At 36.0% G+C, this 14,451-nt stretch overlaps 1 protein-coding gene across 1 annotated transcript; it reads right to left on the bottom strand.

The window, feature by feature from the left end:
- Positions 1-10,094: 10,094 nt before the first annotated feature.
- LOC145668272 (uncharacterized) lies at positions 10,095-14,050 on the bottom strand. Its single transcript, XM_081735980.1, has 2 exons — positions 13,584-14,050; positions 10,095-10,694 (listed from the first exon to the last, which is right to left on the bottom strand). The coding sequence occupies exons 1-2, from the start codon at positions 14,035-14,037 to the stop codon at positions 10,672-10,674; spliced, it is 477 nt and encodes a 158-aa protein (XP_081592106.1). The 5' UTR covers positions 14,038-14,050; the 3' UTR covers positions 10,095-10,671.
- Positions 14,051-14,451: the final 401 nt, after the last annotated feature.

The following is a 14,451-nucleotide window of genomic DNA, read 5'->3' as shown; positions in this document are numbered from 1 at the left end:
CGTCGAATTGCTTGGAGGACTAGAAGAGGAATGGATCTAGTCGTCCGCTCAAACAAGTTTATTACTCCTACTGCACAAAATGATGATTCCATTTTAATTGCTGGGAGGATGAGAAGAGGAATGGATCTACATAGTCACTGTTTGAACAAGAGTATTACTTTTGTTGCACAAAATGATGATTCCGTCTAACTGCTGAGAGAACGAGAAGAGGAATTGATATATATAGTGATTGATCGATCAAGTTTGTTACTCCTACTGCATAAAATTATGATTTCATCAAATTGGTGTTAGGACGACAAGAGGAACGGATCTACATAGTCATTCCTCGAAAAGTTTATTACTCCTACTGCAAAAAATGGTTATTCCATCTTATTTGCTGCCACTGAAGAACAATTTCGATCGAGGGATCTACATAGTCACTACTCGAAGACGTTTATTACTCCTATTGCACAAAATGATGATTCCATCTAATTGCTGGGAGGACGAGTAAAGGAATGGATCTAGTCGTCCACTCGAATAAATTTATTACTCCTAATGCACAATATTATGATTCTTGCTAATTGCTGGGGGGACGAGAAGAGGAATGGATCTACATAGTCATACCTCGAACCAGTTTGTTACTCCTACTTCATAAAATTATGATTCCATCTAATTGCTGGGAGGACGAGAAGAGCAATGAATCTACATAATCATTCCTCTAACAAGTTTATTACTCCTACTTCATAAAATTATGATTCCATCTAATTGCTGGGAGGACGAGAAGAGCAATGAATCTACATAATCATTCCTCTAACAAGTTTATTACTCCTACTGCAGAAAATGGTGATTCCATTTTATTTGCTGCGTCTGAAAGAGAATTTCGATCGAAGGACCTACATAGTCACTGCTCTAATAAGTTAATTACTCCTACTGCACGAAATGATGATTCCATCTTAATTGCTGGGAGGAAGAGAAGAGGAATGGATCTACATAGTCATTTCTTGAACAAATTTATTACTCTTACTGCAGAAAATGATGATTCCATCTAATTGCTAGGAGGACGAGTAGAGGAATGGATATAGTCGTCCACTCGAACAAATTCATTACTCTTACTGCAAAAAATGATGATTCCATCGAATTGCTGGGAGGACTAGAAGAGGAATGGATCTAGTCGTCCGCTCAAAGAAGTTTATTACTCCTACTGCAGAAAATTATGATTCCATGTTAATTTCTGGAAGGATGAGAAGAGGAATGGATCTACATAGTCACTGCTCGAACAAGGTTATTACTATTACTGCACAAAATGATGATTCCGTCAAATTGCTGAGAGAACGAGAAGATGAATGGATATATATAGTTATTCCTCGAACAAGATTGTTACTCCTACTGCATAAAATAATGATTCCATCAAATTGCTGGGAAGGTGAGAAGATCAATGAATCTACATAATTATTCCTCTAAAAAGTTTATTACTCCTACTGCACAAAATGGTGATTCCATTTTATTTGCTGCGTCTGAAAGAGAATTTCGATCGAGGGATCTAAATAGTCACTGCTCTAACAAGTTTATTACTCCTACTGCAGAAAATGATGATTCCATCTAATTGCTGGGAGGACGAGAAGAGGAATGGATCTACATAGTAATTGCTTGAACAAATTGATTACTCATACTGCAGAAATTGAAGATTCCATCTAATTGCTGGTAGGACGAGAAGAGGAATGGATCTAGTCGTCCACTCCAACAGGTTCATTACTCCTACTGCAGAAAATGAAGATTCAACCTAATTGCTGGGAAGACGAGTAGAAGAATGGATCTAGTCGCCCATTCCAACAAATTTGTTACTCATACTGAACAAAATTATGATTCCATCGAATTGCTGGGAGAACTAGAAGGGGAATGGAACTAGTCGTCAGCTCAAACAAGTTTATTACTCCTACAACACAAAATTAAAATTGCATCTTATTTGCTGGGACTGAAAGGGAATTTTCATTGAGGGATCTACATAGTCACTGCTGAAACAAGTTTATTACTTCTACTGTATAAAAGTATCATTGCATATAATTACTGGGAAAACGTGAAAAGGAATGGATTTACATAGTAATTCCTCGAACAAGTTTATTACTTCTATTGCACAAAATGGTGATTCCATCTTATTTGCTGACACTCGAAAAGAATTTCGATCGAGAGATCTACATACTCACTGCACGAACAAATTTATACTCCTACTGCGCAAAATGATGATTCTATCTAATTGCTGGGGGACGATAAGAGGAATGAATCTACATAGTCATTGCTCGAACAAGTTTATTAGTCCTACTGCACAAAATGATGATTCCATCCAATTGCTGGGAGGACGAGAAGAGGAATGCATCTACATAGTCATTTCTTGAAGAAACTTATTACTCCTACTGCAGAAAATGATGATTCCATCTAAATGCTGGGAGGACGAGTAGAGGAATGGATATAGTCGTCCACTCGAACAAATTAATTACTCTTACTGCAGAAAATGATGATTCCGTCGAATTGCTGGGAGGACTACAAGTGGAATGGATCTAGTCGTCCGCTCAAAGAAGTTTATTACTACTACTGCACAAAATGATGATTCCATCTTAATTGCTGGAAAGATGAGAAGAGCAATGGATATACATAGTCATACCTCGAACAAGTTTGTTACTCCTACTCCATAAAATGATTCCATCTAATTGCTGGGATTATGAGAAGAGCAATGAATCTACATAATCATTCCTCTAACAAGTTTATTACTCCTACTGCACAGAATGGTGATTCCATCTTATTTGCTGCGTCTGAAAGAGAATTTCGATCGAGGGATCTACATCGTCACTACTCTAACAAGTTTATTAATCCTACTGCACGAAATGATGGTTCCATCCTATTTGCTGGGCGGATGAGAAGAGGAACGGATCTACATAATCACCGCTCGAACAAGTTTATTACTACTACTGCACAAAATGATGATTCCATTTAGTTGCTGGGAGGACGAGAACAGGAATGGATATACATTGTCGTTGCTCATACAAGTTTATTACTCCTGCTGCACAAAATGATGATTCCATCTTATTGCTGGGAGGACGAGAAGAGGAATGGATTTAGTCGTCTACTCGAACGAAGTTATTACTCTTACTGCACAAAATGATGATTCTATCGAATTGGTACGAGGAAGAGAAGAAAAATGGATCAAATCGTCCACTCAATCAAGTTTATTACTCCTACTGCACAAAATGATGATTCCAGCTAATTGCTGGCAGAACGAAAAAAGGAATGGATCTAAATAGTCATTCCTCGTACAAGTTTATTACCCCTACTCCAGAAAATGGTGATTCCATTTTATTTGCTGCATCTGAAAGAGAATTTCGATTGAAGGACCTACATAGTCATTGCTCTAACAAGTTATTTACTCCTACTGCACGAAATGATGATTCCATGTTAATTGCTGGGAGTACGAGAAGAGGAACGGATCTACATAGTCACTGCTCGAACAAGTTTATTACTTATACTGCAGAAAATGTTGATTCAATTTAATTGCTGGGAAGACGAGAATAAGAATGTATATACATAGTCATTGCTGGTACAAGTTTACTACTCTTACTGCACAAAATGATGATACCATTTAATGCGGAGAGGACGAGAAGAGGAATGGATATAGTCGTCCACTCGAACAAATTCATTACTCTTACTGCAAAAAATTATGATTCCATCGAATTGCTGGGAGGACTAGAAGAGGAATGGATCTAGTCGTCCGTCAAAGAAGTTGATTACTCCTACTGCAGAAAATTATGATTCCATCTTAATTGCTGGAAGGATGAGAAGAGGAATGGATCTACATAGTCACTGCTCGAACAAGGTTATTACTATTACTGCACAAAATGATGATTCCGTGAAATTGCTGAGAGAACGAGAAGATGAATGGATATACATAGTTATACCTCGAACAAGTTTGTTACTCCTACTGCATAAAATAATGATTCCATCAAATTGCTGGGAAGATGAGAAGATCAATGAATCTACATAATTATTTCTCTAATAAGTTTATTACTCCTACTGCACAAAATGGTGATTCCATCTTGTTTGCTGCGTCTGAAAGAGAATTTCGATCGAGTGATCTCAATAGTCACTGCTCTAACAATTTATTACTCCTACTGTACGAAATGATGATTCCATCCTAATTGCTGGGCGGACGAGTAGAGGAATGGATCTACAAAGTCATTCCTTGAGCAAGTTTATTAAACCTACTGCACAAAATGGTGATTCCATCCTATTTGCTGACACTGAAAGAGAATTTCTATCGAGCTTTCTACATAGTCACTGGTCGAACAAGTTTATTACTTCTACTGCACAATATGATGATTCCATTCAATTGCTGGCAAGACGAGAAGAATGGATCTAGTCGTCCACCCGAACATATTTATTACTCCTACTGCACAAAATTATGATTCCATCGAATTGCAGGGAGAACTAGAAGAGGAATGGATCTAATCGTCCGCTCAAACAAATTTATTACTTCTAATGCGCAAAATGATGCTTCCGTTTAATTGCTGCAGGACGAGAAGAGGAATGATTATACATAGTCATTGCTCGTACAAGTTTGTTACTCCTAGTGCACAAGATGATGGTTCCATCTAATTGCTGGAGGGACGAGAAGAAAAATGAAACTATATAATCATTGCTCGAGCGAGATTATTATTCCTACTGAATAAAATGATGATTCTATCTAATTGCTGGTGGGACGAGAAGAGGAATGCATCTACATAGTCACTGCTCGAACAAATTCATTTCTCTTACTGCACAAAATGATGATTCCGTCGAATTGCTGGGAGAACTAGAAGAGGAATGGATCTAGTCGTCCGCTCAAACAAGTTTATTACTCCTGCTGCACAAAATGATGATTCCATCTTAATTGCTGGGAGGATGAGAAGAGGAATGGATCTACATAGTCACTGTTCGAACAAGAGCACTACTTTTGTTGCACAAAATGGTGATTCTATCTAATTGGTGAGAGAACGAGAAAAGGAATTGATATACATAGTGATTGCTCGAACAAGTTTGTTACTTCTACTGCACAAAATGATGATTCGATTTAGTTGTTGGGAGGACGAGAAGAACAATGGATATACATAATCATTGCTTGTACAAGTTTATTACTCCTACTGCACAAAATGATGATTCCATCTAATTGCTGTGAGGATGACAAGGGGAATGCATCTCCAAAGTCATTGCTCGAACAAATTTATTACCCCTACTGCCAAAATGATGATTCCATCTAATTGCTGGGAGGACGAGAAGAGGAATGGATTTAGTCGTCTACTCGAACAATGTTATTACTCTTACTGCACAAAATGATGATTCCATCGAATTGCTGGGAAGACGAGAAGAAGAATGGATCTAATCGTCCACTCAAAAAAGTTTATTACTCCTACTGCAAAAATGATGATTCCAGCTATTATCTGGCAGGACGAGAAAAGGAATGAATCTACATAGTCATTCCTTGAACAAGTTTATTAATCCTGCTGCAGAAAATGGTGATTACATCCTATTTACTGACACTGAAAGAGAATTTCTATCGAGGGATCTACATAGTCACTGCTGGAACAAGTTTATTACTCCTGCCGCACAATATGATGGTTCCATCCAATTGCTGGGAAGACGAGAAGAAGAATGGATCTAATTGGCCACTCGAACATATTTATTACTCCTACTGCACAATATTATGATTCTATCGAATTGCAGAAAGAACTAGAAGAGGAATGGATCTAGTCGTCCGCTCAAACAAGTTTATTACTTCTACTGCACAAAATGATGATTCTATGTAATTGCTTGGGGGACGAGAAGAGGAATGCATCTACATAGTCACTGCTCGAACAAATTCATTTCTCTTACTGCACAAAATGATGATTCCGTCGAATTGCTGGGAGAACTAGAAGAGGAATGGATCTAGTCGTCCGCTCCAACAAGTTTATTACTCCTACTGCACAAAATAATGATTCCATCTTAATTGCTGGGAGGATGAGAAGAGAAATGGATTTACATAGTCAATGTTCGAACAAGGTTATTATTTCTGTTGCACAAAACGATGGTTCCATCTAATTGCTGAGAGAACGAGAAGAGGAATGAATATACATAGTGATTGCTCGAACAAGTTTGTTAATTTTACTGCATAAAATTATGCTTTCATAAAATTGGTGGGAGGACGAAAAGAGGAATGGATCTACATAGTCATTCCTCGAACAAGTTTATTACTCCTACTGCAAAAAATGGTTTTTCCACCTTATTTGCTGACACTGAAAGATAATTTCGATCGAAGGATGTACATAGTCACTGCTCGAATAAGTTTATTACTCCTACTGCACAAAATGATGATTCCATCTAATTGCTGAGAGAACGAGAAGAGGAATGGATATACATAGTCATTGCTCGAACAAGTTTGTTACTCCTTCTGCATAAAATTACGATTTTATCTAATTGGTGGGATGACGAGAAGAGGAATGGATCTACATAGTCATTCCTCGAACAAGTTTATTACTCCTACTGCACAAAATGATGGTTCCATCTTATTTGCTGCGACTGAAAGAGAATTTCGATCGAGGGATCTACATAGTCATTGCTCTAACAACTTTATTACTCCTACTGCACGAAATGATGATTCCATCCTAATTGCTGGGAGGACGACAAGAGGAATGGATATAAATAGTGATTGCTCGTACAAGTTTATTACTCCTACTGCACAAAATGATGATTCCATTTACTTGCTGGGAATATGAGAAGAGGAATGCATCTACATAGTCATTGCTCGAACAAATTTAATGCTCCTTCTGCACAAAATTATGATTCCATCGAATCTGGGAGAACTAGAAGAGGAATAGATCTTGTCGTCTACTCGAACAAATTTATTTCTCTTACTGCAGAAAATGATTATTCCGTCAAATTGCTGGGAGGAAAAGAAAAAGAAAGGATCTAGTCTTCCACTGAAAGAAATTTATTACTCCTACTGCACAAAATTATGATTCCATCGAATTACAGGGAGAACTAGAATAAAAATGGATTTAGCCGTCCACTCGAACAGGTTCATTACTCCTACTGGAGAAAATGAAGATGTCATCTAATTTCTGGGAAGACAAGAAGAAGAATGGATCTAGTCGTCCATTCGAATAAATTTATTACTCCTACTGCACAAAATTATGATTCCATCGAATTGCTGGGAGTACTAGAACTTGAATGGATATAGTCGTCCGCTCAAACAAGTGTATTACTCCTACTGCACAAAATCATGATTCCATCTCAACTGTTGGGAGTGAAAGAGAATTTCGATCGAGGGATCTACATAGTCATTGCAGAAACAAGTTTATTTATCCTACTGTATAAAATTATAATTCCATCTAATTGCTGGGAGGACGAGAAGAGGAATGGATCTTCATAATCATTCCTCGAACAAGTTTATTACTCCTACTGTACAAAATGGTGATTCCATCTTATTAGCTGACACTGAAAGAGAATTTCGATCGAGGGATCTACATAGTCACTGCTCTAACAAGTATCTTACTCCTACTGCACAAAATGGTGACTCCATATTATTTTCTGCGACTGAAAGAGAATTTCGATCGAGGGATCTACATAGTCACTGCAACAACAAGTTTATTACTTCTACTGCACAATATGATGATTCCATTTAATTGCAGGGAGGACGATAAAATTAATGTATATACATAGTCATTGCTCGTACAAGTTTATTACTCGTACTGCACAAAATGATGATTCCATCAAATTGCCGGGAGGATGAGAAAGGGAATGCATCTACATAGTCATTGCTCGAACAAATTTATTACTCCTACTGCAGAAAGTGATGATTCCATCTAATTGCTGGGAGGACGAGAAGAGGAATAGATGTAGTCGTCTACTCGAACAAATTTATTACTCTTACTGGACAAAATGAAGATTCCATCGAATCGCTCGGAGGAAGAGAACGAGAATTGATCTAGTCGTCCTCTCGAACAAATTTAATACTCCTACTGCACAAAATTATGATTCCGTCGAATTGCTGGGAGAACTAGAAGAGGAATGAATCTAGTCGTCCGCTCAAACAAGTTTATTAATCCTACTGCACAAAATGATGATTCCAGCTAATTGCTGGTAGGACGAGAAAAGGAATGAATCTACATATTCATTCTTCGAATAAGTCTATTACTCCTACTGCGCAAAATGGTGAATCCATCTTCTTTGCTGACACTGAAAGAGAATTTCGATCGAGGGATCTACATAGTCACTGCTCTAACAAGTTTATTACTTCTTCTGCACAATATAATGATTCCATCGAATTGCAGGGAGAACTAGAAGAGGAATGCATCTAGTCGCCCGCTCAAACAAGTTTATTATTTCTACTGCACAAAATGATGATTCCATTTAATTGCTGGGAGGACGAGAAGAGGAATGGATATACATAGTCATTGCTCGTACAAGTTTATTACTCCTACTGCAGAAAATGATGATTCCATCTAATTGCTGGGAGGACGAGAAGAGGAATGGATCTAGTCGTCTACTCGAACAAATTTATTACTCTTATTGGACAAAATGATGATTCCATCGAATTGCTGGAAGAGAACAAGAATTGATCTAGTCGTCCTCTCGGACAAATTTAATACTCCTACTGCAAAAAATTATGGTTCCATCTAATTACTGAGAGGACTAGTAGAGGAATGGATCTATTCGTCCACTCGAACAAATTTGTTACTCCTAATGCACAAAATTATGATTCTATCTAATTGCTGGTGGGACGAGAAGAGAAGTGCATCTACATAATCATTGGTCGAACAAGTTTTTTGCTCCTACTCCACAAAGTGATGATTCTATCTAATTGCTGCACAGGGACGAAAAGAGGAACGGATTTACATAGTCATTGCTCGAACAAATTTATTACTCCTACTGCAGAAAATGATGATTCCATCTAATTGCTGGGAAGACGAGGACAGGAATGGACCTATATAGTCACTGCTCAAACTACTTTATTACTTCTACTGCAGAAAATGATGATTCCATTTAATTGCTAGGAGGACGAGAAGAGGAATGGATATACATCGTCATTGCTCGTACAAGTTTATTGCTCCTACTGCACAAAATGATGATTCCATTTAATTGCTGGGAGGATGAGAAGAGCAATGGATCTACATAGTCATTGCTCGAACAAATTTATTACTAATTGTAACGGATGAACGATACACATATAATCTTTAAATAGCCCCCACTACCCACAGTCCTGCGAGAACGGACGTCACCCCACTTCCCCCTTTAGAATACAAGAATTTTAAAAGGAGAGAGAAAGGAGAATTCCACTCCCCCACGGCTGAGAATAATGACGACGTGAAGAGTGAGGTTCAATACTGGAAAAGGCTTATACTGTATGCAAAAATATCACTATTAAGATAATCAGGAATTTGTCTACAACTACTTGAAAATGGAAAAAGTTTTCTAACAAAATGGAAAATTTTATTATAACAATCCGAAACGTGTTATATAAATAGTAATATAGAAAACTTTCAACAATTTTAACAAGTAATAATATCATTAATCGAAATCGCCGTTAGCAAGTAACATTTTTCCCAAAAAGGATTTTTTTTCCAAGTGACAAAATTTTCTGTAGTATTATTATAACCAATCGTAAATCCAAAATATAGAATTTAGAAACCTATATAACAATATCATCAAAATGAATGGAACTCGAAGTTACTGCAAAGTGGCTTTCTTTGGAATGAAAATGTGGGAGGAAATGATTTCTTAAATATGGGTCAAAATGCATGAATTACGAGCAATAGCTCAACTGTAATTCTATAAAATCCTTTCTTTTTTCTTTCCTTTTTCAAAGCGGACCTAAGACATAAATCATTCATTTGAAGTCTCCACTAGCCTTAATATTTTCCGTAATTTCAATATATTAAACTTCCTGATTAGCGACTTTACTTTAGTTTTAACAAGGAAAACAAGAATCAACATGTTTTAACTCAAGGCATAATTCTGCCTACACAAAACCAGTAACATGAACTATTCAATTAACTATTTTTACTTTCTTACTTTTCCTTTCGTAATATTTTTAGAAATATGTGCTTCCAAAATATATTGAATAATAATAATGCTTCTAAATAATAACCATAGTCAGGAATTGTTATAGATTTCAAAAGAAGTTAACTAAACTATACGATTATACGGAAAGAATATTAATTTAATGACCCATTCTTTCATTCAGAGGACCTATCACTCTTACCTCATTTTATACACTGCGAAGCGCTTCAGTCTTAAAGCCAGAACCTCGGCTGCAACGTGACGTCATCCCGATCGACGACTCGCGCAAATCCAACCGAAGGTTAAGCAGTGCTTCCAACTCCAAGAGAAAGAACCAACTTAACAGTAAACTGGAGTTTCATCTCACAAAATTTTCCTTTTACAAAATTTCATTTTATTATGAAACTTGGGTGGGTTACATAATATCCGAGGGTCGGTCAAAAAAAATTCCTAACCATAACAAATCCCAAGTTGAATAATAAAATAATTTCAATACATTACCAAATCTTCCATAAATATTCAAATGCTAACGCCTTCTTTACAAACTTCTACAGTAAATTTTCCAATTCCTTACATAACATACACAAAGGATGATGATGAGGTATTTACAAAATGAAAAGGGTTGACCTCTCACTTTCTCGGACGAGGCATTCCTGCAGGAATAAAAAAAAATATATACAACACACAAAATTTGTTCGAACAAACATCCTAAAACATATAAATATATATATAAGTACAATATTAATAATTTACTTAACCTCAAGTCTCACATCAAATCTTTTTTCCTGTGTTACCTTATGGGTTAGGTTGATTAACTTGTCTCGGTGGAAAATATTTCTTACAAAAACGAACATGGCGTTTTATATGAACATATGGTCTTTCAATATTTTCTAGCCAAACTGTATTTGGTGTAGGTTTAGAAATAAGACGGTATGGGCCTTCCCACTGAGGGGCGATTTTTGGATTGAAATGTTTCTCTGCTGAAATTTTCATGAACCTTTTAATCAATACTAAATCATCAATATTTAAATTAACAGGACTATGTTTTTGAGTATAAACTTTCGCACTATGTTTCCAAGCGCGTTCAATGTTATTATTTATATTGACTAATTTTTGCTCTTTATCCTGGTCGTCGTCTAAAAGATCTAAATCCATCAACCATTTAACATCTAATGGATGGTAAAATTTCCGTCCCATATAAAGTTCACATGGACTGGTCCCAGTAGTTTCATTCATACTTATGTTAATAGTAAAAGCAATTTTAGATAGTAATTGGGCCCAATTCTGTTGAGACTTATCAACATAAATACGAATTAAATTTTTAACCGATCTCACCGTACGTTCGGCTCTGTTCGATTGTGGGTTATATGGGGAGAATTTTACACTCTGTATACCATAGCTATACAAGAATTTCAAGAAGTAATCACTCACGAAATAAGAAGCGCCATCACTTAGTACTTTACCAGGAAAGCCGTATCGAAGAAATAATTCCTGCAACTTATTACAGATGATTTTTGAGGTTAGTCGTCTTAAAGGTTCTAAAAAGACAAAACGACTATAGGCGTCAGTGACAATTAAAATATATTCAAATCCAGAACTACTAGGCAATTTCCCTGCAATATCAATAAACCAGGTATAATTTGGGTGCATTACCTTTTTTGTAAAATATTGACCCATAGGTTTTCGATTAGAATCTTTACAGGTTTGGCACAAATGACAAGATTGTATAAAATTCTTAATGTCAGAATATAAAGTAGGCCAGGTATATTTTTCAGCAACCTTAGCAATGGTTTTTCGATATCCCATATGCCCACCATGAATTATTGGACAATGAGAATACTCAATAATCGACTGAATTAAAGAATTAGGTATTACAATTCTAAATCCATTATTCCCTTTACCTTTTGTCTTTTTTAACAAGATCTTATTTCTTAATACATACGGAGGAACTTCTTCCTTTCGCTCTAACCTATTGATAATCTCTCTTAATTCAGGATCCTTCCTCTGGTGATCTGTAAGAGGTACATTAAACACAGGATTTTGCCAAAAATTAATGAAAGACAAATTTACTGTTTTATTATGATCTTTTATGACTTCCATTGTATTATCGTCTTTTGTATAGAATTCTAGATGGTTTCCAACCCTTGAAAGGAAATCGGCTATACTATTTATTTTTGATCTTACATGGACTATACGAAATTTAAACCTCGAGATTTTCTCTAACATTGTTCCATATCTCCTTTGTCTTTTATGGTTATTAAGTAACCAAGTTAAACTCTTACTATCAGTATATACTACAAAGGGATTTGCCAAGTAATACTCAAATTTTTCCAAAGATAAAGAAAGAGCCTTAAGTTCTAATTCGTATATATTTTTACTCCAATCAGATTGTGGAATTGCCCGACTAAACATAGATACAGGTCTAAGATTCCCTTCCGAATCATATTGGCTGAGAACCCCAGAAAAATGATGCAAAGAGCTATCACAATGTATTACGAAGTTAGAATTCATATCTGGGACTTTTAAAATAACCTGACTACAAAAGGCATCCTTTAATTTTTGTAGGGCTTCATCATGAACTTTAGTCCATTTAAAAGGCTTTTTTACAGATCTTAATTCTTGAAGGGGAGCAATTAACTCTGAATACCCATAAATAAATTTAGAATAGAACGAGAAAAATGAACATATTCTGTTCACTCCTTTTCTATTCTTTGGTTTTGGTATCTCCTGGATAGCTTTAATTCTCTCAGGGTCTATTGACATGTTGCCATTTTCAAAACGAAACCCTAAATATTTAATACTAGTTTGAAATAGACAGGACTTCTTTTCTGAAATAGTAATTCCCCAATTTCTTAGTCGAGATAATACCTCCTCTAATAGAGCTTTATGACTCTCAATATCTTTGCTAAATAAAATTATGTCATCAAAATATATCTCTAAATTCTTACCAATTAACCCTTCAAAGACTTTTGACATCAAATTACTTAAAACAAAAGGCGATAATACTAATCCCATTGGTACCGATTTATATCGATAGATTTTGTTTTTTGTCACAAAAGCAGTAATATTTCTACTCTCTTCAGACAGAGGAATCTGATGAAAACAGGATTTACAATCAAGTTTTGAAAAGATATTATTGTCCGAAATACTAGATATTACATTCTCCATGTTAGGAGAAGGATAGCTGTTTACCATCACCTTTTTGTTCACTTCTCCGTATGAAATTACAAGCCGCCTGCTTCCGTCTGAATTTGTTACTAGAAAGCAGGGTGACGTGTAGGGAGAATAATCTACTTCCTCTATAATATCGTCTTTTAAAAGCTGGGCAATAAAAGAATCTAATTCCTTTTGCTTATGCGTTGGAAGTTGATAAGGTTGCAATCGAATGGGAGTTTTATCGGCAAGTTCAATTTTGTAAGTGAAATTTTTTACTCTACCAATTTTGTTTCCAATAACATCAGAATATGAAGTTAACAAGTTATTAACATATTCCTGTAAATTAGAATCACATATTAATAATTGATCAGGAACCGTATAATTACCTTGAGATTCCTCCGGTTTAGTCTCCGGTGGATGCAATATGGACTGATCAAAAACGAATTCCACTCCTGGGTCAAACGTGGTATTAACTCCGCTGTCTCTGGTTACTGATGTCGATGGAGTCAAACTCTGATTGAAATTACCAAAAGATCTAGGCTGAGGTGTAGCTTTCGGACAACCAAGGTCGCATGGCGGCTGCTTTCCACTCACCCCATTCCTAGAAGTATATGCAGAAGCGAGAGAAGTCTGGGCACACAAAAGTTCATCAGCTCGGATCATAGGAACCACTAACTTCCGAGCTTTTATATTATATAAATTACCAGCAATGTCTATTACGGAATTGTATTTTGTATGAAAGTCATTTCCAAGCAGAAGATCAAACTCATTAGAGTCCACGATGAAGAAAATTTCACTAAATTGGTGTCTTCCAATTTTAAAATATAGTCTTACTCTCATATCCACTTTAACTTGTACATTTCCTAAGCCGATAGTCTGAACGTTCACCTTTTCTGATTTTATTTTACATTTTTTTCTAAGTTCATCATAAAGATGTCGAGCCAAATAAGAGTTCGTACTCCCAGTATCAATTAAGCACTTAAAACGCATGCCCGTAATGTAAACAGGAATCGCTAATAAATTTTCCAATTTACTACCATTTTGTTTTAAGTCTAAGTTATTTTGAGTTAAGTACTGACATTCTAAATTAGGGTTATGAGAAAATTCCGCCTTATCAAGATTTTTATAGTTAGATGGTAAAGAATACATAGCTGGAGAAACTAAAGTTTTATGTAAATTTCTTGGTTCACGAGATTGCAACACTACTTGCTGTTTTGTGTTTTTCGCTCCGATAAAGGAAGATGATTTACGGGG

This window comes from Thermobia domestica, chromosome 1, assembly GCF_964235325.1.
Source record: "Thermobia domestica chromosome 1, izTheDome1.hap1.1, whole genome shotgun sequence".
Classification (NCBI taxonomy): Eukaryota; Metazoa; Arthropoda; class Insecta; order Zygentoma; family Lepismatidae; genus Thermobia; species Thermobia domestica.
This window is presented reverse-complemented; position numbering and strand designations above follow the sequence as displayed.